The sequence below is a fragment of the Polyodon spathula genome, chromosome 14, assembly GCF_017654505.1.
Source record: "Polyodon spathula isolate WHYD16114869_AA chromosome 14, ASM1765450v1, whole genome shotgun sequence".
Lineage (NCBI taxonomy): Eukaryota > Metazoa > Chordata > Actinopteri > Acipenseriformes > Polyodontidae > Polyodon > Polyodon spathula.
Window position 1 is genome coordinate 3,452,122 of NC_054547.1, and position 26,646 is coordinate 3,478,767.

Here is a 26,646-nt window from a genome sequence, read left to right on the forward strand (position 1 = left end):
TGGAAATAGACTCCGCCCTGCTGTGGCACAAATCCAAGTGATTGGTTACAAACTTCTTCATTGTCCCTTAACTTTATTTAACACAACGAAAATACAACTGGTAAATACCGTTGTAAAAGCGGTGTCACGCCGTGATATGTATTTGTTTATATTTTGTGCACAGTATATGTTTTGTTCATTTATAATGTTGGCATTCATCTTCACTGTGGACCATGTCATAAGCTACTTATTTAATTGTCAGACTAAACAGCTCGATCTCAACAGGCTTTTTGCAACGTATTTTTAAACGTTTTCGGTTTCTATTTTAGAAGCCAAGTACTTGTTTGTTTTCACAAAGCAAAATAAATAAATAAAAGTTATATAATTTACAAACTGACCCTGAGACTGACTAACTAGTATGACAAACAAAATAAAAACAGTGGGCTGTCAATAAACAGCAATGTGAACAGTATAGTGCGAACTAATACTTGGAGGGAAATTGCTTTAAAATTGTATTCGCTGTTTTATTAGCTCGCTGTAGGATGTTAGCTGTTTATATATCCTTGCTGCAGTGCTAATAGCTACAGTCACGTGACTCCTAGAACTCTCCATCCGGGTCTCAGCGATGACCCGCAATGTGACCCTACAGCACAACAAACATGGCGGAGGTAAGGGGAAACTCATAAAAACATTCGGGGAAATGTAATCTCCTTCAAAATTGTGTAGGTGTTTCAAAAAATTAAAAACATAGATCAAACTACAAGACCAAAACGCTTTTTTTTTTTTTTTTTCACAACTGTACTTTCACATTTTAAAAAGCATATTAACTTGTTGATTTTTATTTTTTTTTTAAACGTATACCGTGTATATCTTTCAAACTTCTGTAATTTGAAATTAATTGACGTCAGCAATGAACATAATACAAATGTTCGTAAATCGGCAGTACTTTTTTTATATAAATATATATTTTTTTTTTTTAAATTGCTGATTGTAAGTAATACGAATATAATGTGAATATTGAATGTATGCTGTTATTTAGTTGAAGCGCGCTTTCCAGCATTTTAACTTAAGTTCCAGTTTTATCCACTAGGTCAGCTTTGAAAGTAAAACTGTTACATCATTTTATAGATTAATTATACTTTTGTGGAAATGAATTACTTGTCTGATAGCTAATAGCATTTTAAGAAAACGTAGGGCTTTTTTTTTTGGACGAAAAGTCAGAGGGCTGAGTAAAGTTTAATTACCGGTAGCAAAAATAAAAGAGCGCGTTGTAGACTGCTTTAGTACGTCACATATTCTGAAAATAACGCTTTCAGTTTGGATTTAAGTAGCGTTTATGGTGTGTAGTGTTACTGTAGCATAACGATCAGCTAGTTAGATCGATATTTACGCGTTGCAGGTCTATTGACGGCGTTTAACTGGCAGTCGTCAGAAATTGTCTGGCGGTGGGCCATTCAAAGAAAACCTGCCAAATAGAATCATTGATAGATATTATAACCAACCGCTTGCTGTAGTGAATAACTGCATTCCCATTGTTCAACCGAGTAAAACCAGCAAACGCCCTGTGTGGTCCAAATGGGGTGAAACTGGGTAACATGAATAGGTTTTTCAATTGGTTATTTGAGTTTGAACAGTTTCTGAATTCCTTAAGGGTATTAAATATCATACCTAACATGGGACCCCTTTATATATTATATATATATATATATAATATATATATATATATATATTATATATATATAGCGCCATATTTTCTAAGTATTTAGTTGGTTGCTACTCGTAGTAATGACATCCAGCCAAGTGTAATATTTAGATTTTCAACAGTTTTCCAAGTGCTTTACCTGTACATTTTACTTTCTTTTACAGCCCTCTTTTGGGAGTTCGAGCCCAGGTAAACAATCTAGTCATACTGAATTTGATTCTACAGCGAAACGTTTAAAGATTATAACATAACCATGCTAAAAGCACTAAACCTACATATTGGTGCTTTTGAAAGATTTTTTCCTTCAATTAGAGTAAGTAATTTATTTCTTTCTGTCAATTCTATTTCTAAATTCAAAGTTTTCATTTTATTTTATTTTTTAATTTTTTAAAGCATGTTTGTTGCTTTATGAAGTCTTGCAGTATGTGTTAAAATAATCTCATCGGAAAACATCAGTAATTGCATCAATAACTTCAGAGTAGTGTTTTCTCATCCTTTTAACCTGTTTATATTTGATTGGTATAAACCTGTACTTTATCCCTGGTTTGTCAGTGTTTTCTGAATTTCTGTAATTTCTTAAATAGGAGGTTCAGCTGGCTCAGATGACCATGAATTCGATCCTTCTGCGGAGATGCTGATACACGACTATGATGATGAGCGGACGCTGGAGGAAGAGGAACTGATGGAAGGGGAAACCAATTTTAGGACTGAGATTGAAGATCTTGCTCGGGTAAGTGCTTCATCTCAGGATAGTGGTTCCGGTTCTTGGAAGGAGGATGTCTACAAGTAGGTCTTAACTGTAAAGGCTCAATCATAGGTAAAACTTACAAGAAACTAAGTCAAGTATACAGTTCATCAATTACTTCATCAGTTTATAAATGGGAATTGGCTGCCAAAAGAGTATTGTGTATCAATGTACTCCATCAGTCTATTTTACTGTTCTGTTCAAACTATGTTAAGGGTTTTAATCAATTACAGACAAGTTGGCTGTAATCAGTTAAAATGTATGTTAATCAATTTATTGAAATTACCTAAGCTATAGAATTTAATAAAGGAAACGCTACATTAAAAACCAGCACCTCTATAAACACCTTGTAGAGAAATATATCTATTAGAAAGAAAAAATGTTTGTTTTTACTTGCAGGAAGGTGATATGCCGATTCAGGAGCTCCTTAGTTTGTATGGCTATAGGACTGGAGGATCTCCTGAGCAAGAGGAGGATGGAGAGGTAGAAGAGGAGGAGGAGGAGGAGGAGGAGGAAGAAGAGGAGGAAGATGAGGAGTTGGAGGATGTGGATAATGACGAGAATAGTGGCAGCAGTGGGGACATGCAGGGGACTAAGGTATGTTACAGGTCACACTGTTTTTCATGATTCACCCAGTGCTGACTAATACAGACTGGTAGTTGGCATACACTGTGTGTTTTAAATGGCAAAATCTTATCACCAGATGTCAGCATTTGAGGCTCTAAAAGACCATACCCAAATTATTCTAGCTTTTTGCAGCTTTTTTTAGTTTTTCTTGCTTTCTAGGAGGAGAGAATTAAAGATTCTTCAGGACAAGAGGATGAGACCCAGTCCTCCAACGATGACCAGGCACAATCTGTCACTTCCCATGATACGTCTGAGTTAATCCGCCCACGAAGATGTAAATACTTTGAAAGTATGTAGTTTTTGTAGTGTCTTACAATTAATTATTGTCGTCATTTTTAAGTTGAATGTGGATTAATGAAACTAATAATTTAGCTGCTTAATCCTCCTTTTGGTTCAATAAGGTAATGATGCTGAAGAAGAATCAGAAGAGGATGAAGATTATATTCCATCTGAAGATTGGAAAAAAGTAAGCACTGTCTTGAAAATGGGTTGCTTTTATAAAAATCTGTAATTCATTACTACCTGTAAAGTACATAAACATTTATATATTGGTCTAAGAATTAAGAATGGTGTATGATAATGGGCTACATTTTCTTTCAGGAGATCATGGTTGGCTCCATGTACCAGGCTGAAACTCCATCTGGCCTTTGCAAATATAAAGAGAATCAGAAAGGTAAGTAAGAGCACTGGTATGCACATCCACGAATGCCTGAAAAGGTTAAATAGTGGAAAAATGTAATTGAGAGAGAAACTGACGAGTGTGTGTGTGTGTTTAATAAACCATCATTTGAATCCAGTGTTGTTTATAAATGCAGTGTATGAAAACGATGACCAATTACTGTGGAATCCAGAATTTGTGCCTGAAGATAAAGTAGTAGAGTTCTTGACTGAAGCTTCAAAACGCTCTGGTGAAGAAAAGGGAGTTGAAGCTGTTCCTGAAGGATGTCATATCAAGGACAGTGAACAGGTACATGCAAGAGGGAGAATGGTGTTTTGGCATTGTGTGTTTCCAAATGATGATCTTGGTCTTCCTGGTTTTTACAGGACAGATTGGATGTTTTCAGCATGGGTTTAAAAGACAGCTAACCAAACTATTGATAACACAACAAGCTGAATGTATAAGGCCAAGCTGATGTTTTTGTATAATTATTGGCGTGGTGCACACTTTACTTTGAGACACCTTGATCAGTTGGTCATTATTTTTTTCCTTTCCATTTTCCAGGCACTGTATGAGCTGGTAAAGTGTAATTTTGATACTGAAGAAGCACTACGAAGACTAAGATTTAATGTAAAAGCTGCCAGAGGTAAGATTTTTGCGTGTGTGTATGTATATGTATGTATGCTGAGTTCATTATGATCATTTATGTTTTTGACAATTTTTTAATAATATTGCATGACTGCAATTATATTCCTTTTTGTTTTTCTGTACTACTTTAAAGCTGGATAGGGGTGGCATAATTAAAAGGTAATCCCTGTTGTGCATCTAATAACTAATAGGCTGTTCTGGTTTTATTTTGAAGGTGTAAAAGTAGCCTAATTTCAGATACTGGTGACTTGCTTTGGGTTTTTTTGACCATATTTGTACGTGGATAGCCAATGTCTTACATAAGATGAATACACAGCAAATGACAATTAAAATGATAACATTATAGTGAACAGTAGAAGCTAAAACCATATTAATTCAATAGACCAGAATACTCAGATGATTTTTGGATCAGTTTATTTAAAAGATATTTTTTCTTTTAAAGATTCCTTAATTTTACATTTCCATATTTTAGACGAACTGTCAGTATGGACAGAGGAAGAATGTAGGAATTTTGAACAAGGACTAAAGGCATATGGAAAAGATTTTCACCTGATCCAAGGGAACAAGGTATTTTAATAAAGCTATACTTTAACTGCTCGTATCTTTTTATTTTAAATAAGAGAACAGCATGCATCTAAAAATGAAAAGTACTTTGCTTAGCTATATGTTTGAAGCTTACTAAAACAGTACTCCAGCTGTTTGAAGGACTGTTACAGTCTACATTGTTTTGTAGCTTTGTCTTTCTTGCATGCACTTGCTTGTCTTGATTTGAGTTTTACCTCATTTATTAGGATGCATCCAAATAGTTAATGTCAAATAAACACAATTAAAAAAAAATATATAATTTACCTGAAAGCATGTAAGCTGCTATGTAGCTGTGTGATACATGAGTAACATAGTTATTTGATTTGTAATAAATTAAATTTTACAGGTGAGAACTAGATCAGTAGGAGAATGTGTGGCCTTTTATTACATGTGGAAGAAATCTGAGCGTTATGATTTCTTTGCACAGCAAACCAGACTTGGAAAAAGGAAATACAATCTTCATCCTGGTGTCACGTAAGTTAATACTTTTGTTCATTCCTTATGAATAGGACAGGCAGCAGGGTGACCCTTTCTCTACCTTAGTTCAACACTGTGGAGTTGTATTTTTTCATTGTCAAACTGCTCTGTTATTTATTAATTTCTTAGAAGATGCCATAATCTACGGCGACTTAGTTATATCACATTATTTGTTACATGTACATTTGGGTTTTTACTGGAGCAATCTAGGTAAAGTACCTTGCTCAAGGGTACAGCAGCAGTGTCCCTCGTCTGGGATTGAACCCACAACCGCCTGGTCAGGAGTCCAGAGCCCTAACCACTACTCCACACTGTTGCCCTATTTTGATTTGAATCTCTGTTCTGGTAAATGAAGTTCTGCCTGAAGTATTGATCCATGACACTAAAATACTGTGCTTGTGTACTGTAATGCAGAGGCCTCAGGTAGTTATGGTATTATTGTAGATTTTCTAGTATATCATAACATTTTAAAGTAGGGATGTATTAACTGGGCAGTGTGTCTCGCTCAGACTTCTCTTTTTTTAATCTTCATAAAATCATTGGTTAGTGACTTGTGTTCAAGATCAGTTCAGGGGTCTGCAACAGTTGACAGTTTGTATTTTCTGGTCCCATTCTCAGGGATTACATGGACCGTCTCCTAGATGAAACTGAAAGTGCTGCATCAAGTCGTGCAGCTTCTCCACCCCCTACTACCTCCAACAGCAGTGCCAGCCATTCAGAGAGGGACGACGGCAGTAATCAGAACGGTGCGCAAACTGCAGCATTACTGTTTCACAAAAATAATTTAAAGCTATATATAGAAGATATATTATAGGATATACCCTGTGAGCTGTAAGATTTTGTTTTTACAGAAGTAATGATAAAAAATGTATAGCATATGTTTGTCACTCACACTGTTACTTTTTTTTATTACAATATGACCAACGGTGTTTGCCATTCACAATGTAATATACCTTAACTACATTGTTCTATTTACTGAATATATTTGTAGTTTTGATAAGGTGTCGCTATTTCACTATTGAACAGATTTTTAAAACAAGAGATGACTAATTATTTGCTGTTATGTACAAGCATTCTTGATTTCATTTCTAGGAATAGCTGCTCATGACCCAGCTGAAGCATTGTCCTGTTTGAATGAAGTTAAAATTGAAGGTTTATTGGCAAATGGACCAGCCAATCACACCCAAGAATCACCTCCTATAGAAAAAGACATGAATGGCTATAGCAAACAGGACTCCCTGCCCGATAGAGAATGTGCCATTGTGACTGAAGGTAATGACAACAGTAAGCATGAGGAAAACTATGATAAACCTACTAAGAGAAGGAGGCTTGACCATAATGTCTCCAGTGAGATGGATAACCCTGGTACCTCTGCACAAGAGACAAGTTCTGGTGTCAAACCTGAAGAATCTAACACAAAATGACGGAATTCATAGAATGGCTTTTGAAGAGCATAACCAAATCCTTGGCAGAAATAAAGCTGGGCTTCCAGAACCTTCAGGGTTTACCAGTGAACAGCCAAGAATAAGTTTGATTGTAATTTGCGTGTACCTGCTACATGCAATCAGATTCTTATAACTTCAGACAAAATAACGTTGCTATTAAATCTTAAAAGCTACATTATGCCCTTTCATAGACCTATTGACATTTTTAATCTGTATTTCCTGTTTGCATCAGAAATTCTTACTAATATTTTTGTACTTTAAAAGATATTTATATTTTTACTAAGTGTATGATGGGGGAAAATTGCTCTTAAGCCATCTGATGTAAGAGGTCACTGTTGGGCAAACCAGAAGTCTCTTACAATGAAAAAAAAAAGGATACAGTAGCTCTATTGGCACACAATCTTGCACTTTCTTGTACAAGAGTGTAGTTAACTGACTGCACATCATTTAAGCAAATAAGAAAATATTCTAAATCCTGGAAGCCTTACATGTACAGTACTCGCTTGTTTTTATAGGAAACAAATGAGCCTATGTGTCCATATGGCTTGTTTATCTAAATGTCTTGACATCAGTGATGTCTTGTATATTAGTGATTTATTCTGGCATATAAAATACATCCAGTATTTTTGCAGATTCTTTGTAGACTTTTGAAAATGATTGTTTTTTAGAAAGTACTTAAATTGTGTCCTTTCTGTAAAGCTTGTATATTAGTTTCTGTTTCTTGTACAGTTCTTACACTTATCATGAAACAAAATATATATAATACTAAGAATAGAGGTGAGCCTCTGTATTGGCAAAAGCTTTCTTGTTGACAGGTTGTTTTGGTGTAGTTTCCTTTGAAAAATGTGCTGGTGAGATTTGACATTCCTTATTTCTGATGTCTTGCACATGTTAGTTGTCAAACCAAATTGTAACTGGCATATGACAAGCAGCATCGGTTGTTCATTGAATTTGTATTTGATGCATTGAATAATAATAATCATTTTTTAAAAGCAGTCTAAATTAAGAACTACCTGACTCAAGAGTGCAAAACTCTGCTGTTTTTAACTTGATTAGAAAATGTTTTAATACCAACAACTGCAACAATGTTTCAGTTCTTTATGCTATGTGCAATGAAAATGTAGTTCTAATTTGTGCTCAATCAAACACCACTTGTTTCTTGGCCTGAAAGATGCACTGTGGCCATGCAAACTCACATGTATCCTAAAATTGCCTAAATGTTAAGTTCTTAGTTTATGTTCTGGTTATTGCAAAATAAAATGTTCATATTTTGTTCTTTGTTTTCATCTTTTAGCACCCAAACATTGACTGGCCCATTAGAACATCTGCATTTTTAAATCTTTTTTTTCTTTAAGTTGTTTAAAACTTTTTTTATTTATTTATACCTCCTTTTAATACATTAACAACTCAAAACACTTGAGGGGTAGTGGAATGAGTTAATAAGCAGTAGCAGTTTAGTACTGAGAATACAGTAAAATAGGGTCAATCTGAACTTCCAAGCAGATTGCGGCTGTCTGTAAATCAATCTACAGCCTATGGGTTCTTTGATAGCAGTAAAACCTGTTTTTGGACTTCAAATTTATCCTCACAATTTGAGTGCTTTTATTATGAATGCACTTTTGTGACAAAGTAGTGGCCTGTTTCTTTGGCCACACAAAAGTCCAGTAGTGCTCATAAAAGGACCTTTGTGTGTAGCCAATTGTGAATTAAAATTTGCACCATAACTGTCATGGGCAGCATGCTACCAGTGTAAATCTATTAAGTCATTAAGCAGGAGATAGGATTTTAAACTAGGTTCTAGTGCCATTTTTCTAGTGCTAGGTTCTAGTGAAACTTTTGTTCCAGTTTTCTTCCTTAATATATATATATATATATATATATATATATATATATATATATATATATATATATATATATATATATATATATATATATATATATATATATATACACACACAGATATAGTTTAGTGTTACTGTAACAAAGTGTAATCACATTACCAGTTCACATTTTACATTTCATTTTTAATGATGCATATTTCACATTAGTGTATGCCCTTGTTGAGATTATATGTTTCCACTTGCAGTAGAAAAGGTATTAAAATGCACTTTAACTGGGCAGTGTTGGCTGCCTTGCATGTTACAACAGAGTGGAAGTGGGAGGTTTTATGAATAAAATCCAAGAGGGGAATGGTATATCAGTATGAAGCAAGATGTGAATTTCATAATATCTCTCTCTGCAACACCTGTATAAATGGAGCCGAGAGAATCATCGAATGCCAACCTATACACAGCAATCTATATAAAATAAGACACAGACTACAACTGAAGTCCGCACTATATAAATGCTAGTACATACAATAAAAAACAACTATTACAGCCTACAAAGAAAGAATGCCAAAACTTCCAACACATTGAATCCACAAATATTCTCAATTCATTGCAGAAGAGCCATGCTTTGTTTGATACCAACAAAAAAACATTTCAAATTGTTAGCATTTTTCAGTTTATTTCTTACACAGTATGTACAAAAATATCTGGCACTGTGACAAGGCTTTATTTGTAATACCCAGAATCTTTACTGTACAGTGTTAAAATAAATACATTAACTGCATATGAAAAGCTTCACTGTGTACATACATACATAATGTGACGTATAAAAATACTACCGTTTTTCCATTTCAAAGTTACTTTTTTAAACTTGTGCCTCAAGACTATACATCCCTCAACATGCATAATCTGGTATAAAAAACAGTAGGTTTGAAATTAAACATTTAAAAATGTAAATGTATGAACAAGAAACCATTCTTTCCTCCCCAGATAATATTCCCTTCTACTTGAGGGCAGATCCACAATTTCACACACTAAAGACGTGTGGAATCATTATTTAATCATGAAGTGGCTTGTTGGGCATGACATGTCAGCCAATTAGTACTGTAAACCAGATAGAAATCATGTGTCCACCTTGTGAAGTAGAAATGCTCAAGTACCATGTTGTCAAAAATATCTAAATGTTTTGAGGACTTACGTACACATTTTTTCTATATGTACTTATATCAGTCCCTTGTCAATAAAACAGAAGCAATATTCTCCCTTTATTGTAACTCAGGGAAAATGATATTTGTATGTTGCCACTTGTCACAGGGTTACACTCAGTTTCATATTTGTCAAAGCATTGACTCGTTCCATAAATGACATCTCTAAAAACTAGAGAATTACCTTAAAAATTACAACCCATATGTATTCAGATTATTTATTTATTTATTTAATTGACTAAAGGATGTCTAATTTGTGGAACTGCCCTTGTGTAAAAACACAGAGTTAATATTTTATCCAGAACTTCAGAAACACCCAAATCACAATTAAAATACCAATCAAAATAAAGTTAAAAAAAAGGTACATGCCGTGTGCATTAGCCATAGAGACACAACCACACATTCAGTGGGCTAATGGACTGTTGAGGATGTGCAGAAGAGAGAGATCTTGATTCAACAAATGGATTATACTACTACAATCTTTCTGCTGTTAGTCCTGTAACCTCACTGTTTTATACCTGGGATGTATAGAGGAAATACATTACATGTTCAAATACATTTAAAAAAAATTAGCACAACTACAATCATTTGTAGACAGGCAGCTTTAGCTGATTTCATATGTAAACCGCAAACACATCATTCCTTTAAAAAGTCTAGCTCTAACACATTCCCAAAATCAACATGGCTATAGAAAAAGGTCAATAAAAAAAGTATAAATATAAAGCAACTTTAAAAGAAAGGGCTGTTAACACAGAAACAAAAACTGTATTTGTTTGCATGAAGAAGGCACTTCAGTATCTATACATATCTGATCTCCGAGATCAAATATGTGACCCGACAATCCATTTAAAAACATGGCAGCATTTGTCAGGTTTCATTGCACAATGTGACAAGAATAAAAAGCTTATACACCAAACACAATTAGAATGGAACCAGACCAGGAAAGATGAACCTGTGATAGAATTAGCCAGACAAGCACTCAGCTCCACTAAACCTTCCTTCACCAATGATATGGGAAAAGGTGAGCATACCGTCAAAATAAATTGAACCCATTAAGATTTAAGCCTGGTTTAAAATTACACCCATTAAACTGGGACAGGAATGGCCAGGGGGGTCTGAAGTCGTACATCTGGTTGGGCTTAATGCTGCAGAGTTCGTTCAGAACTGCTTTCAACTTACTACAAAACAAACAAAGTCTACTTGAGTAACTAGCCAGCATTCCGATTCCAGCACATGGATTTATTTACACACACACACACATATATATACACAGAATCTGCACGAATTTTAAAATCTAACCATTGTTTTTGCACCTCTCAGCTTCAAAAAGTGACAGACCAAGCAGAAGAAGAAAATGAAACCTGATCAGAAATAGGAATTCTTTATATAGGAGTGCATTAATGGTTTCATCCACTAGGTAACACTGTGCACTCTCAACTCCTATTGAAGGTTATTTATACTTAATTTTAAATGTTAAAGCCATGTTAACATTTTGACCAGGCCAATCAATTATAGAAAATTGAATTAGATAAGTGCATTTATATGTAACACTGTTTTTCTAAAACTAAAACTCAAGGGAAATGGTCAACATAAAACTAATGTTCGATTTTTTATTTATTTTTTTGCATCCAACTACATGCTATTCTTGGCGTTGTGCATCTTTTACCAGTCATGAAAAATCTCAATTAAATTTTATTTATATATATGTGTGTGTGTGTTCCGTTACCTGGAGAGGAGTCAAGTCACAATTTCCGCAACACTTCACTAAAACTCCTCAAGCACTTGATAGGTGTGGATTTGTTGCTAGTTTCCACATGGTTACAGCTCAGTCAACTGGTTTAATGTCATACAGCTATCTTCCCTTTGATTTCCACTTTGCTGGTCCCTTCACTTGTTTTGCTTGACTGCTCCTCTGTAAAAGTGATGTAAGAGTACACCAGACTGCCAGCAATGCTAAATGAAATACAAAAAAAAAAGTTTAATTTCTTAAACTTGAACTGAATTCTGATTAAAACTGGGATTGTGTATGCATCTAACACGACTGCGTTAGCCGTTGTAAAAATTAAAATATTGTTAAACCAATATATTCTGATGCTCAAAACAGTCATTAAAGTTTTGAGTGCAATTATAACGGAACACTACGCTCCACCCTCTACAATTAATGCAAAAAAGACCATAGCAATACACAGGCTGTTCCAGTACTTCATGTTCCTTATTTGAAAGTGTGGTCAAGAGAGTAATAAAGCCAACTGAAAATCGCAATGTAGAGTAGCACATTTCCAGTCAGCCGGTTTTTCAAAACTTTGGTAAATCAGATTTGAGCTAGATTATATTGTGCAATTGAGCTAGATTATACTGTGCAATTGGGTTTTTCAAAACATCAAAATGCTATCGGGATTTCGTTTTGGTTATCCGATCACACTTTGAAATCACGATTAACTGTTGCATTTGGGTTTTTCAGAATTACTCACGATTACTTTGATCCAAATGATCAGGATAATTATGATCCTATTGCAAAAGTGGATTTAACTTTCAAATTATCATAGAACAGCGATATTTTGTTTTGAATTGCCATAGCAAATGCACACTATGTGTACAAATCGTGTGTTACAATACGATATTTACCTATTTAAGTTTTGTATCCATGCTGGCAAAAAGGAAAACACGTATTTAGTGGTATAGCATTAATTAAAAAAAAAAACCAACAAAACAAAAAAAAAAAAAAAAAAAAATCAACACCTTCACAAAGGCCTCCTTAAAACTCCTCTGAGATGCTGGACTCCCCACAGATGAGGAAGACGTCTAAAAACACATAAGCTTTTTTCAAAGTTTTAATTTTTATTCAATTTTGATTTAGTTATTTAATTTCTGCCAAGTAGGCATAAATAATAACAATTGTTTGCATGCATTATATGTGCACTAACATTAAAAGTGATGTGTGATTTTTGTTAAAACAAAATTACATAAAACAAATAAAGTTGTGTATTACTCGTTACCACAATCTTATTTATTTTGTTAAATTAGACTATAGCATAAGTAATGGCCTCAAAAAATAAAATATATACTATTAAGAACTAGCCCACTTTATATTTAAAAAAAAAAAAAAAAGAAAAAAAAGGATTTGCTAATCGATTATTTGTTATCTGGATAAATGTAATCCAGCAGTGACATTTTCTGACAAACCGGAATAAAATATAGCATTATAAAATCTGTTACCCAGATTAAAAGTTACCCAGGTAACTTTCCTTTTCAGTACATAGAATCTAATAGGACGATCTTGCCGATGTGGCTCCCAATAGGCATGGTCTAGTACAATTTGTAAGGGGGAGGGGGGAGCCAGGTTTCCTGTCACTAAACTTGCCCCTGACAATTTCACAGCATCTGGTATCTTTTCTGTAAGATTTAAAAAAAAAAAAAAAAAAGCAATTTGAAGGTAATCTAAAACACGTGTATTTTAAAAAGCTAGAGAAGCCAGCTAATGAAGGTTAGCCACAAATCTGAGAGGAAGAGATGCAGGTGATGTTACAAGCACTTAGCCATCACTGTCCCTGTGAACACTGCCAGTGTTTTCTTTGAATTTCTCTGAATTGAAAGCTTTGTTGTTAGTTTACCTTTACTCCAAGCTCAGGTGGTATTTTAAAGAGGTTGAATACCTGATATTTAAGCCAATGAAGTTAGTCCAGCTGAAAATGTAGTCCCCTCCAAACACCATGCCAATGTAAGTTACTAATATATTCTGAAAAAATAAACAGTATTAATAATTCTTCCAATGAGTTTTAACCCTATATTTAGCTTTAAAACAACAATTTAAAAAGTATAACAAATATATTTTGTTAACCAACCGAAGGAATAAAAAAAATAAAAGGAACGATGCTGCCCACAACAAACGAAGCAGGTTGCATTCATGCAGTACCTAACATTTTATATGCCATATTTAAAACATTTAGCAATTAGCGGTCGTGACTAACTCATGAAACATGAGCAAGCTAAAGGATCGTACCTTTATACAGCCAGCTATTGTGGTTGTAAGTGCTGAATTGTACTGTGTACAAACGAATGTGGAATACATAAGAACAAACCTAAAAAGAAAAAACTAAAGTTATGCTTAAACTGTACATTTGTTCCTACAATACACTCCACTTTGTAGTCATGTTAATGTTTTTATTCATTGAGAAAGCACACATTAAGTTCCTGAATGTGACTTATACACTGTACAACAGCCATCAACTATTGGTATAATCGTACAAATTTCAGAAAACCAAAGCCTTAAATAGGTCTATTAAAAAAAAATTTCTCCTGTTGAGAAATTAATTAAAATCCTTTATTTTTTAGACACTTACCCCATTACGCAAGACAGAACAAACTGGAAGACAAACACCACGTCTGCCCAGCCGTCATACTCCACGGCCTAGAAAGAGAAAAGAGAAGGGATCAGTTCTTCTAGTAAACTTGATACTGTACTGCCTCACACAAGCGGTGTCAACAAATGCAAACTTTAGAACAGTCAGAGCAAAGTTCATTTGGAGTTAGCTGGATGGGGGCATTTGAAGTGGACAAAGCCTTCAGTAACAGTGCAACATCTGTCCCATCGAGGGAGCTGGCAGTAGCAATACCCATATTAACACCAAGGCTAGCTGTTTCTGTGGCAATTCGTTCTATGTAGAAATATCCTGTTAAATCCAGCTGTCTAACTCATGGTATTTTGCTCATTGTCAACAGCCTCAGTAGGGATTGTCTGTAGCAGTCAAAGGCTTCTTGTAGAAAATAATGGCCATGACACTGCCTACATTAGATATCTCAGTTCAAAGTGCAGTAACTACAGCCTGCCTTTTCAGGGATTAAAGATTTAAAGACAACAACCAGCCTTGCTCTTTGTGTGGTAGCAATTCTAATAAAGTGCATAGTGGTTTGTTCACAAACATTCTAACTCCAGTGCCTATACTGCACATTCATACTTAAGGAAACACACAAGGCAGGTTCTGCATGCCCCAGTTAGCACTAATCATACCTCCTTACACAAGGTACAATTCTGAGAGCACCTCATCTGTAAAACCAGCACTGAATATTACAGCAAATCTGACATTTTGCATTAAAAAAACACCAGTTTCTAAATTGTGATACAGCAGCTCCAGTGTTAATGTAAACAGGAGTCATTCGCGCACTGTTGGTTTTATACTGCATTCTCTGGGTATTCCTAATAGCTGCTTTGTAATTGGTGGGTTCTGGCAGCTCCTTCTCACAGAGTACATGTTCCTGGAATCAAACTCAGCCAGTCCCCCCTGGGCACTGTACCTGTAACCTTCCACTTCTATTAAGCCTTGTTCTCCACACTGCATGCAGCTCGAGCTCTAGGATTACTTTCCAATGACTATTTGCAGTGTTCAAAAGTATATGCACACAGCTTAAGTGTTTCACTTCTTACTAAGAAATACAGAACCTCCCCTATACGGTGTAGCCTTAGTATGACTAGCCCTTAAACAGCAATCTAAAAGGAGCATTGCATTCATGCTGGGACACTTTTATCCGTTTATTAATATATTTAACAGTACAACGTTAATACACTGCAGAACACATCTAAAAAAAATAAGATGTATACACTCCTGTTACAGAGAGCAGACCAAATCTAGTGGGAGGACACCCAAGGGAACCCTTCTTAAATTCATGTCAATCCCTGGTAAATCACTTAAAATATAAGGCATGAGGTTAGACTGGTGCGAGGTTGTGATTCTGCTAGATTAAAAACACTATATACAGCTGTCATTATACCAACTAAATAACCTTCAGTGAAGTCATAGGCTAGCCTGGTGTCAAAGCTTCTCTTAGGCTTGTGTTAAGAACCATATTCAATTCCCATCTGCACAGTACAAAGTGAAAATCACAGACTCAAAGGCTAATAACGGCCCCCAGAGGCAGGTGGTAATACCTACAGTACACTTATCAAAGTACAGCCAAAGACTTTCTACTAAAACTAGAGCAAAGTTATATCATTTTAATAACAAAACTGTGCAAAAGCAGCATATCCTTCTGGAATGCGAGGACTTGTACAATTGGGCTGTATTCTTTTGAATCAGTACCTACCTTCTGTACATCCCCAGTTAAATGAGCAAGTACCAGTGTTGGAACAATCATAAACAGTGCATTGTAATACAGCAGCCCATACTTCCCCAGCTCCTGTTAAAAAAAGAAAATACATTGTCAGTTTTAAGGCAAGATGTTTTTTCAAATATATATATATAAAATATATATATATATATATATATATATATATATATATATATATATATATATATATATATATATATATATATAGTGGCTGGGATTCCCGTATATATATCCCGACCCTGGATCTCGGCACCCCTTTCTCAAAATCGTTAATCGCTCTGGTATGTGTAGTTACAATGCAACAACATGTTCCATTGCAAATTAAGTGTTGGCAGCTGCCATCATCTTTTGTAATAAAACAGCAATTACACACGTGGTTGTGTATTTTGCAGTGCTATTATTATGCAACTGACTAAACATGCAATTGCAGTTTGTGTAGTTAATAGACGCTTCATTGGAATCTGTGTTGCTCAGAAATATTGTGCCACAAATAACTTGGAGTAAAAAGCATTGAGAGTCCGACCCATGCAGCTTTAGTGTTATAATCCAGCATCAGATTGAAATTAAAGAGAACGCCCCAGTGTTCACTGACCAAATAACAAAAAAAAAAAATATTCACTCACCTGCAAATTGCTCATGGGGAATTCTTCCAACTAAATGAAAACCACATGGTTTGCAAGAAACACATCTTAAACAGCTGCCTTCAATCCAGTTAATCATGTTCCACTGAACTCATGTTGCTGAGTCAGTCAGCACTCCTGAACTTCTGGTTTGTGTCAACTAGATAGTTCACTTTCATCTTTTGCATTACCCAAATTACTGCAACAACTCAATGCCTCAGAGGCAGATAGAACATTCTCTTAAACAAGTAGAAGGGCTAGAGGGGAGACCCACAGGGTTAAAGAGCTTAGAACTCATTTCACTATTACTTGTGAGAACACTGGTATTGCCAGCATATGAAGAACACAGCCCATGTTATTATAAATGTTTACAGTTTGCATCATTAGTCAATCAATTTTTAAAGCATCTTAAGTTCAGATCAGAGTTACGCCCCAGACAGAATACACAGTAGGTTTCGTACCCACTTGTCAAATATTTTATACATATCATGAATAATGGGGACGGTTTCTTTGGTAATACAATTCATAATGTAAAGCAATAACAGAAATTAACATCTTTAAAAGAACACGCTTAGTTCCACACTGGCACTACAGTGTGTGTGTGTGTGCGCGTGTGTGTGTGTGTGTGCGCGCGCGCGTGTGTGTCCTTACCTTGGAGTCTAGTTTTTGTTTCACGTATGCTCCATTTGCTGCTGTCAGAACATCATTCAGAAGGATAAACACATACCCTTCGAGGTCAAAGGCAAGATCAGTGCTAGAGAAAAGGGTATTCCAATTCATGACTAAAAACAACACACTTGTATAAACAAATACTACATAAATAATAAAAAGTCTGTGTAATGTTTATTTATACATACAACTTATTTATGTTAAGTGAAAGAAAAAACAATTATCTTTAAGGATGTGATACCATTTAAAAACATACATTTTATGAAGAGCAGTGCAAAAACTATTTTTAAAACAAACATTTGAAGCAAATCAAGTATTCAAAAGCCAATCAAATGAAGCCATCAGCAAGTAATTGCATAGCCTTTCACTTGCTAATTGACAAAGCTTTACAGATCCCCATGTTCTAGATAGATAATGCCTATCTTCAAAAGCCACTCCTTAGCATCAAAAAGGCTTCAAGGAACAAATTCTGATCTAAAGACAAGCCAAGCAACGCCTATACTGATACTCTGTGGCATTCACAGTGTGTGTGTATGTATATATAGTCAACACACTGCTGCTGCTGCTACACCACATTCATGGATACTACTGGCCCTACCTGGCAGCTACAAATGCTCCAAATATCATTGCAAATACTGTCAGCTGGACTGGGCGGGAGAACGTCTTTCTGAAGAGAAGAAAAATCATTCAAAATCCATTGCTCTCATCCCGTGCCGTTTGTCTAGAGATGATCTCCAGCTCTCCTGTTTAATTATAATCATCGTTTTAACCTCCGATCACTGGCATGCAGTGGTTTAATTGTATACAAATAAAAGGTACAGTCACTTGAATAGATTTGGCTGCACTGTTGCAAAAATACAGAATATAAAAAGCAATGACCTAAAGTAATGACTTACTTTAATAACATGACCTCAGCAAACATTGTAAAAAGGATGGAGAATCTTCTTAGGACTGTGAACATGGGCAAGCTGAAGACAGAAAGTGTGTTAGGCACAGTTAAGTGATTTACATAAACCAAGGAACTGGTTAAAAAAAGGTCTTGAGAAGGAATAGCCATCGAAGACCAAGCGACATTACATTTACCCTTCTTAACACCAATTCAATTAGTCAAGTCTGTGCTAGGAACGACCTGTCTGTGTCTAGACAAATGGCATAACTGGAAATGGTAAGAACATTGGAATCAATAAAGTATAAAATAAACTATAAAATATACTTCAGCCTTTTTGTGCCAAACAGTCCTGTGATTTGGTTCCCGACATAAAGAAGAGGTAGAGGAAAAGTCTGGAATGAAAGGGACACACACACAAAGATCCATATCACTTGATATAATCTATAACGGCACAGAGCTTTGCCAAAAGAGGCACATACAATACTAGTGGAATGTCTTGCAGTGTTGTGAGCCACATTAAAGCAAATATTCCATATACTCATGAAAAAGCTGAACCCGTTAACGCATTTATTAAATAAACTTGCATTTCATGGATCTAATCAAATCCTCTGAACAGAGCCCAGTAATTGTATTCCCTCTCCTAGGTCTTAACATCAGTAACTGCGTGTGTACCATAGAAAATGACAACTAAGGGCAGCTCAATTTAAATTATTATTAATTTAAACTGGTGTGGCGGCGCCCTTTGCGCCCATAGTATACACAACGGCTGCCACTGGAGCTAACCTCTGACAATGTTGTTGCCCACTGCAGGAGTTGCTATGTTCAACACCTGGCAACAGTCTTCTTAAAAACGTTCAAGGTGGGCTGACTGCATGGATGTTTTTTTTTTTTTTTTGTGGCACCGCCTGCTCTTTAGTCCTCAACTTTAAGATGAGCTTTTTAAATGTCGTTTATATAAAACGTTGTTAAAACAATCTATCGTTTCACTGCAAACTTCTTCCAAAAACGTCCTTACCTTTCTAACTATATTTGTATCAAAATCTGGAAAGTGGATTACCCCGAGAGCCTTTCCCACCCACAGCACAAGCACTGTGGCCACCATCTGCAGAGAAGACAACAGGAGGGTAAACACGCTTTCCGCTACTTGTGAGAGGATTACCAATATAGAATGGAAATGTGTTAAAGTCGGCAAGTACCGCACTTACCTGACCCAGGCCCACACATATTGAGGATGGGAACCTACAAGACAACAAGCAAACAGCTTTAAAAACCTCTGTGCATTCACAAAACTGCATATGAAACATTTAACACCACCTTGAGAAGTGGAAGAAATAAACTCGTGCCAACCGACACAAGACAGACGGGCAACTCATTAGTGCAATAAATAAATACATTAATAAAAACATTTAATATTTTTATTTACGGTATACAATTTCCAAATTCAGGTAAACTACAAATACTTATTCTTTGGCATTTACAGAAATGATTCCCGAAAACTCAAGATATTAATATCACCTACACTCTGCCGCCTTCACTACGGCATATTTACACGGGGTGTCTCCAAACTGTATACTGAAGCAATTACCGCTTGTACATGGCAGTTACGAACCTACTGTTGTTGAAACGTTGTATTTAGCCATAAATACAACTATAAATAGCAATGTTTGACCTACAGTCACAAGAGGAATACCTGCAACAGTGATCTCTGGTAACAGTTTTGCATACAGATCCGTAAACAGAAAATCATCATTCGTCTACGTGCAAAATCTTCCTAAATTGTCATAAAGCACTGCAGTAAAACTACAGAATTCTTTGTCAAGCAGCTCCTATGTTTTGTTGTACTCAGATTCGTACAATGTAGGAAACATTTTACTATATACAGTGTGCGGGGGAGCATTAATATATTACTTTAATGTGGAATACACGCTACAAACAGTTGAAATGCAGCAACATCATCCCGATGCATTCATACATAACTGGTTCACACTCCACACACATGCACGATCATGTCTGTACTTTTTACACACAGAAGTTAATAATCACGCTTCAGTTAATAATAAGTAACAAAGTTGCGGTGCCAAGCCTTTAAATCCAAAGTCCAATTGTTTCCCGGCTCTGTTCTGCCGGCTCTCCTACCTGTAGTTAGTCAGGACGCTTTTATTCACCACCACGATAATGAACGAGCTCAGCCCATAAAACACAGCAGCCACAAGCTTTAAAAGCACAGTTAACGATTGCTCTGCCATCCCCGAGCCCTCATCCCTGTTTGCTACAGGTTTAGCGTGATCTTCTCCTTTAACCCGCACATGCTGACGTTTCTGAACTTCCGCCACCCCTGCAAAGCACCCGTATATGAAGTGACGTAAGAAACGTGGCTATTTATAGGTGTTCAACAGCTCCATCTCCTGGTAAGTATTTAACATGCAGGTAGCAGAATTTTTTAAAACTTTGAGCAGGTACAAATAATAATAATAATAATAATAATAATAATAATATCATCTTTATTTTATATAGCACCTTTCATAGTGGACCAGCATCACAAAGCGCTTTACAGAATAGTACTGTGTACGGCATGGGTTTCTGAATGGCACAGTAATGCAGTTTTGAACTCTTTACACTGCACCTAGTGCATTCTCCCTTATGTTTTGACAATGAATGCCATGTGTTTCTGTGTTACCATGGTTTTAATTTCGTGCAGTTCCTTCCACCCTACCCATATGGCCAAACTCTTATTTCACAATAGTAACTGGGGGAAACTGCAGAGCAACATTGGTGAGATGGAAGCTCTTTTGTGTTCTGCCCATCTCAAGAGAGATATTTAAAAATATATGAGAAAGGAAGCTATAAATAATCAAATGGAACAATAATCTGCAGGTCAGTGAAAATTGCATTGAAGCCACATAAAATTTAAAAAAAGACAATGAGTCAATTTCAACACATCAGTTTACAACATATTTGCTAATATATATATATATATATATATATATATATATATATATATATATATATATATATATATATATATACACACACACACACACACAATAACTTAAGCATTGCACGCATTTTCTAGCGAGTATATGTCTGAAAAAATGTACACATTTACACTTTAAAAACTTACCAAACTGGTATTGTAGTGACTGGGGAGGGAAAATGTAGTGGAGAGACACACAAAAGAATTATAATTAAGTGCTGGGATGAACATATAGTTTTTATATTTGAATATAGTACTTGTTAGTTTAAAATGTTAGTTTAATGTTAGTTACAAACTTTCTAGAAGAGAATATATCCACCAAGGTTTAAAGTGCATAATATTGCTATCGGCAACTAATTGATATTGTCTGCCAATTAAAAATGCTGAAATATTGACAGCCAGTATGGCAGAAATATTGGCCTTTATTTAAATTAAATATAACCATACAAGGGGTATGACATATAGAAATAAAACATTTTTGTGAAGATATATAAACAGAGCAATTGGAACCTAATATTGTGATGATGCTAATTTAAATAAGTTGTGCATTTTCATTGCATCACAATGTAAAATAGGATCCTGAGTATAGTGGGTTATCTAAATCAGGGAGGGCAGGTAGGGAAGTACAGTTATCCAATATATTCTCATAATAAACATTCCAGCCCCTCACTTAGTAGCACTGCAGCAAGCAGTCAGAGATCTGATTTGTTTTCTGTGACTACAGCATGTCAGTGGATCACAGAAAATGGTAAGATTTTAGTTTTTGTTCTAGTTTCAAAAGAAACATGAGGATTTCAAAGCTTGTTTTTAATAATGCACAATATCTGTAAGCTTTAAAAGAATCACCATATTTCTGTGACTAAAAGAGTAACCAGAGCAATGCTTTAAACACAGTTTTAGTTCTCAAGTGTTTTTAAGTGTATTGTTTTGACAGTGCATTCAAAATTATGGCTTATAAAACAACACTTACAGTACTGTCACAATTTCTAGAGGTAAACCATTTCTGCATAACAATACAGTTTTCAGATATTTTATACATATACTAAACTGTACTGAGGACATACAATATTACTGCATTCGTGAAAGTGTGAGAGAACCTTGATTTTAATCATCTACTGCAAATGTATGCTGTTCAGATTGTTAACCTGTGTTTCCTGATTTAACTTTGCCTTCTTAACCGTCCTTTGAAGCAGTAGATCCAGGAGCAATTGTGTTAATCAGTGATGCCTTCCTCCCTTCCTCTTCAACGCTGGTATATCACCTCCTTCAGAATTCCATGCAGTCCTTCTGTTTATAACTCATAGCAGTTGGAATGCTAATAGCTAGGTGCTGGATAAAGGGAGAAGGTGTCTTCACTGAGGCCTTAGTTTCTTCTTCAGATGGCTCATCTGGCACCTTTGAATATGTGCCGGGTCTCACAGCAAGTGACCTGCTATTATCTGAAGGCACAGAACATGTCTGTTTTGTCTCTGTGTTCTCCTCAGCTGAAGGTTCAAATGTGGGTCTGGCAGTCTGGGAATCCTGTCTGTCCCATTCAGATACAGGCTGTCTTCTTTTTTTCTTTTCATTATAGCTGCTCGGCCTGGAGACAGGCTGATGAACTACAAATGTGTCATTTTCTGACTCTTCAATGGTGTCTTGGAATAAAGCCTGCTCCAAAGAACAGCCTTTGCTGTGAGTGAATATGTTGCTGGGTAACGAAACCTTTTCAAGTAGAGGTTGTTTCAGTGGTTTTGAAATCATTATGAAGTCAATTTTTGGTTCCTGATCGGCAGTTTGGTATTTATTGTAAGGGATTTTCTGTGCCCGGTTTCCAAAGTTATTTTTGCAGGAAGGTGATGGTACTGTTTTTAAATACCTAGTAGAAAGCATTTCCTCTTCTGAATTCTTTTTCGGATTCACTCCATTTTTTACTTGACCGACATCTAAAGGTGATTTATTCATACTTGTTATAGCAGTGACAGGCTTCAGAGAGGTTTTGGTTAAGAACCACATTGTGAGAAATACAACTAGCAGGTTGAACAGTAGGAAGCCCTTCGACAAAGTCAGAAGTTTTACTAGTCGTTCCAATAGCTGATAATGCTCGAATGTTAACTTTATTAATCGACTTTGATTTTACCATCAGGGGCACACTGCTTTTCACTTCTTCCTTCTCCATTGCCTTACCATGCCTGTGGCCCTCTTTGCTGTACAGGGACACGCCGGGAACACAACACTGGATTTCGTGTTTGTCTTTTGCCATTATTTCTATTCTTTTATTTGAAGATTTATTATGTTCACTTGCTTGAGAGCTTTGGCTGTTAAAAGGTTTATATTGACATTCCTTATGATACACCACCGGATGTGTTTCACTAATGCTCTGTAAAAGAAAAGGTTTTTTTTCAGCATGTTTCTTTTTCAATTTAAAATGACTGTAGCAAGTAAAATAATTACATAAATCTGAGGCATTTTGCACTTCCATTAGCTACATAGGTCTCAATGTGCAGTCTTGAAAGAAACACATGCTTTAGCACAATATTTGGTACTACCCTAGGGTTAAGGAAGATCTCAGTTTCTATTCTTGCGTTTCTCTTTGCACTTGTACTTTCTTGTACAAATACTTTTACTCGTTTTTAAAAGCCATTCATACCTTGTACAGGTACCATTCCAGCCGACCTGGTCCACACTGCCATACTGTACATATTGGCTGTCAACGTCCCCTAAAAAATACAAACAGTAATTGTTCTCAATAGGTCCTTATTTATTTATTTATTTACCCAGGGCAGTTCTCCTGACAGCTCGTTTGCCAATAGGCGACACATATTAACCATAAAAACCACTGCATAGTAGACAGAAAATAAGATTATATAACACATGGATGAAGGCTATATTTGCATCCTGAGCCATTAAAAAAAAAAAGTGATAATACCACAGTAGTGGTATTATATACTCTAGAGGAAAATATATTTGAAATTTGACCCATTCGACTCCTCGAGACCCATCACTTTCAAAATTCAAACACAAAATGTCTCGTTTTCAATCACTCAACAACACCCACAGTACAGAAATGTTCATCAATGATCACCAAAATAAGAATATGTTAAAAAAAAAAAAAAAAAAAGATGTAAAGCTGGTACATTCGTATCTCAGAGAATCTAAACAGATAATGACATAAAACGCCTGTACAAAACACTATTTACGAAAAAAAAACCCGAACTGTACTGCTGAAACTCATCTTTAATACTTTAATATTAGCATTTATAGTACATCCATGTACCTAAACCTAAACGTGTTAGTATGTGCTTACCTATGAAAACACTGGTGGGCATCTCCAAGATTCGGGTGGTGTTTCCTGTGAATGAATACCAGTGTGAAATGTCTGTCAAACCAAGCACTCCCCCAACCTGGGCCTGGCTGTCCACTTTGCTTAAAACTTCCAAAGGCATGATCCTTTCAACCTTAACAAATACAGAAATGTAAAAAACTAATAATACAAAATCTGAAATAATTCAATCTGGAAATCACTGTAAATATTGATCAGTCTGCCAGAGTTTAGCCTCTTATTAGTGCATTTTCTACCCATTTTGAATGTTATAAAAAACATTCTAAAATGCAATTCATGTTTTGTCATGACTGTATCATTTAGATTTTACACTGAACCTTTCTCACTCAGGATGACCTCACAAAGAGCTTTGACATCTCAGGGGTGTATCTTGGTGAGCAGAATTTTAAATAAGCCAGGAATCCAAAACAAACTACCGGACTAGACACTCCCTACTAGATGCTAACACATACTAATGTTATTAATGACAGTGTTATGCAAAGTTCTGCACTGTGAAATTACACACTTAATCTAGGGTCACCTCTCTTGCCCAGTTCAGTTTCCTCAAGGAAGATGTTCCTAATTTTGAGGGCGCGGTTTGAGATTTTTTAATTTTAATTATCATGTAGCCCTCTTCACTGCTTCTCTTGTTGCCTGTGTTAGATTAAACAAATCATTTAATGGTTGGAATGAATTTAACGAAAAACATTTGTATTTACAGTAGACAGTACATTGAGGAATATTGAATACTCCTTGACCCATAGAGAAGGAAAGCTTTACTGCTTGGATTTCAAGCACTCAGCACGATAGTCTTGATATAAAACTAATCAGTGTGTGTGTGTGTTTTCAGCTTATTTAATGACTGATGACTGCAAAGGTAGCACAAATATTTATAAACTTTCAAAAAGCGCATATAACACAATTATGGGAACATTGTTAAAAGAAAGTGTAGGCAATGTTACCTTTCTGGTGTGAATTCCTACCAGCTTGATCTTCAGGATTGCTGATTGGCCAGATGTTACGAATGCCACTATATTGTTCACAGGATATTGCCACTGGAGCTAACACAGATGTTGCCCTAGGTACTGACGACCTGACACACAAAACATCATTCATGTTCAAATGATATTCAATCTAACTTTCCAAAGGCATGTTTGTGCTTTAAATGAATACTGGAACTTCTATGCAGTAGACGTTTCATTAATAATATACCTTAAACCTGATGCTGAGACAATTAGCGAGGTTTATATGGTTAAACGTTTTTAAACCAGAAAACGTAAAAGTAAAAGGTACCTTATTTTTTTATGAACCATTTTCTGTTCCTCGTTTATAATCTGCTTGACAGTTTTAGGTTTGGATAGTTCAGTTCTTCTAGTACTAGGTAAGTCAAAATCCCAGTCATAGTCACTCGTTAATTGGGAGCACATTTCACAAGTCACAGCAGATCGCTTTCCTTGCTCCACTCCTAGCTGACGACCCTGAAAAACAAGACTGTGAATATGCTATTTATCAGCAGTACTGAAACCTGTATTTCTCATTTGTTAGACATTTACGTAAGTACAAGTACGCAGAGAAGGCAACAAAAATGTAAGTCAGGGTGGCTCTGGGCAAAACACCAAGATAACAATATCTATTTCAATGTAGTAACAAGCTTAAAGAATAAAACAAAAACAACATAAATATTGCTTAAATAAATAGATATTAAACAGACCAGCGCATGCATTCACAACAATTAGTGTTACACTATAAAGCAACTTGTTTGAAATAATTCTGTTATGCCTTTAGATATGAATGGTAACAGTGCAATGAGCTCAAGCAGGAACTGCTGATAACACACAATGTATACCTCACACCACCTTCTTTCTTTAGCTGCTCTTGTCTTATCCTCTATACTAGTATCTTGTGTGCTGCAGACAGAAATGTATGATACTCACCCTGGAATGTTTGCTCAAGACCTTTCGAGAATAGCTGTCCAAGACACTAAATGAGGTTAACAACCTGTCTGTCATTGTTCAGTAAATGCTGCTTGATAAAAATATAAATATGGACCTGGTTAATTAACTGAAAAAAAAACACACACATTTAAATCCTCCAAAACTATATTACTGTCTTCAGTAACTCTTACCACCTTACATCACTAGTTCTGGAAAGATAGCATTCTACAGTAAGGATAATGCTTACTATCACAAGA

At 35.6% G+C, this 26,646-nt stretch overlaps 2 protein-coding genes across 6 annotated transcripts; one reads left to right on the forward strand and one right to left on the reverse strand.

Annotated features, from left to right (window-relative positions):
• The first annotated feature begins 609 nt into the window (after positions 1 to 609).
• LOC121327362 (mesoderm induction early response protein 1-like) lies at positions 610 to 8,138 on the forward strand. 3 transcript variants are annotated; one of them, XM_041271335.1, is made up of 13 exons: positions 610 to 647; positions 1,846 to 1,870; positions 2,266 to 2,411; positions 2,826 to 3,023; positions 3,213 to 3,342; positions 3,455 to 3,519; positions 3,654 to 3,726; positions 3,869 to 4,020; positions 4,276 to 4,357; positions 4,832 to 4,926; positions 5,291 to 5,418; positions 6,040 to 6,167; positions 6,514 to 8,138. In XM_041271335.1, exons 1-13 carry the CDS (start codon positions 639 to 641, stop codon positions 6,843 to 6,845), a joined length of 1,563 nt encoding a protein of 520 aa, XP_041127269.1. In that variant the 5' UTR covers positions 610 to 638; the 3' UTR covers positions 6,846 to 8,138. The 3 variants fall into 3 exon arrangements, with proteins under 3 accessions (XP_041127269.1, XP_041127271.1, XP_041127270.1); XM_041271337.1 differs by having other exon boundaries at positions 5,372 to 5,418; XM_041271336.1 differs by lacking the exon at positions 610 to 647 and adding an exon at positions 657 to 701.
• Positions 8,139 to 8,869: 731 nt separating this feature from the next.
• Positions 8,870 to 20,493, reverse strand: LOC121327231 (UDP-N-acetylglucosamine/UDP-glucose/GDP-mannose transporter-like). 3 transcript variants are annotated; one of them, XM_041271141.1, is made up of 14 exons: positions 20,317 to 20,493; positions 19,386 to 19,419; positions 19,196 to 19,282; positions 18,505 to 18,572; positions 18,188 to 18,259; positions 17,890 to 17,958; positions 17,274 to 17,376; positions 16,626 to 16,655; positions 15,979 to 16,071; positions 14,241 to 14,308; positions 13,901 to 13,979; positions 13,554 to 13,636; positions 12,526 to 12,547; positions 11,768 to 11,853 (listed from the first exon to the last, which is right to left on the reverse strand). In XM_041271141.1, exons 1-13 carry the CDS (start codon positions 20,424 to 20,426, stop codon positions 12,526 to 12,528), a joined length of 918 nt encoding a protein of 305 aa, XP_041127075.1. In that variant the 5' UTR covers positions 20,427 to 20,493; the 3' UTR covers positions 11,768 to 11,853. The 3 variants fall into 3 exon arrangements, with proteins under 3 accessions (XP_041127073.1, XP_041127074.1, XP_041127075.1); XM_041271139.1 differs by lacking the exon at positions 12,526 to 12,547 and having other exon boundaries at positions 8,870 to 11,853; positions 20,317 to 20,489; XM_041271140.1 differs by lacking the exons at positions 12,526 to 12,547; positions 16,626 to 16,655 and having other exon boundaries at positions 8,870 to 11,853; positions 20,317 to 20,488.
• Between the last annotated feature and the right edge of the window lie 6,153 nt (positions 20,494 to 26,646).

Bases quoted from the DNA above. Each gene is read 5' to 3' on its own strand.
- LOC121327231 (XM_041271139.1), bottom strand. From the start codon at position 20,426: ATGGCAGAGCAATCGTTAACTGTGCTTTTAAAGCTTGTGGCTGCTGTG. The intron at 19,283-19,385 runs GTAAGTGCGGTA...TCTTCTCTGCAG, and splicing joins TATGTGTGGGCCTGGGTCAG to ATGGTGGCCACAGTGCTTGT. The intron at 13,637-13,900 runs GTACGATCCTTT...TTATTTTTTCAG, and splicing joins CAATAGCTGGCTGTATAAAG to AATATATTAGTAACTTACAT.
- LOC121327362 (XM_041271335.1), top strand. The intron at 1,871-2,265 runs GTAAACAATCTA...TTTCTTAAATAG, and splicing joins TTTTGGGAGTTCGAGCCCAG to GAGGTTCAGCTGGCTCAGAT. The intron at 3,024-3,212 runs GTATGTTACAGG...CTTGCTTTCTAG, and splicing joins GGGACATGCAGGGGACTAAG to GAGGAGAGAATTAAAGATTC.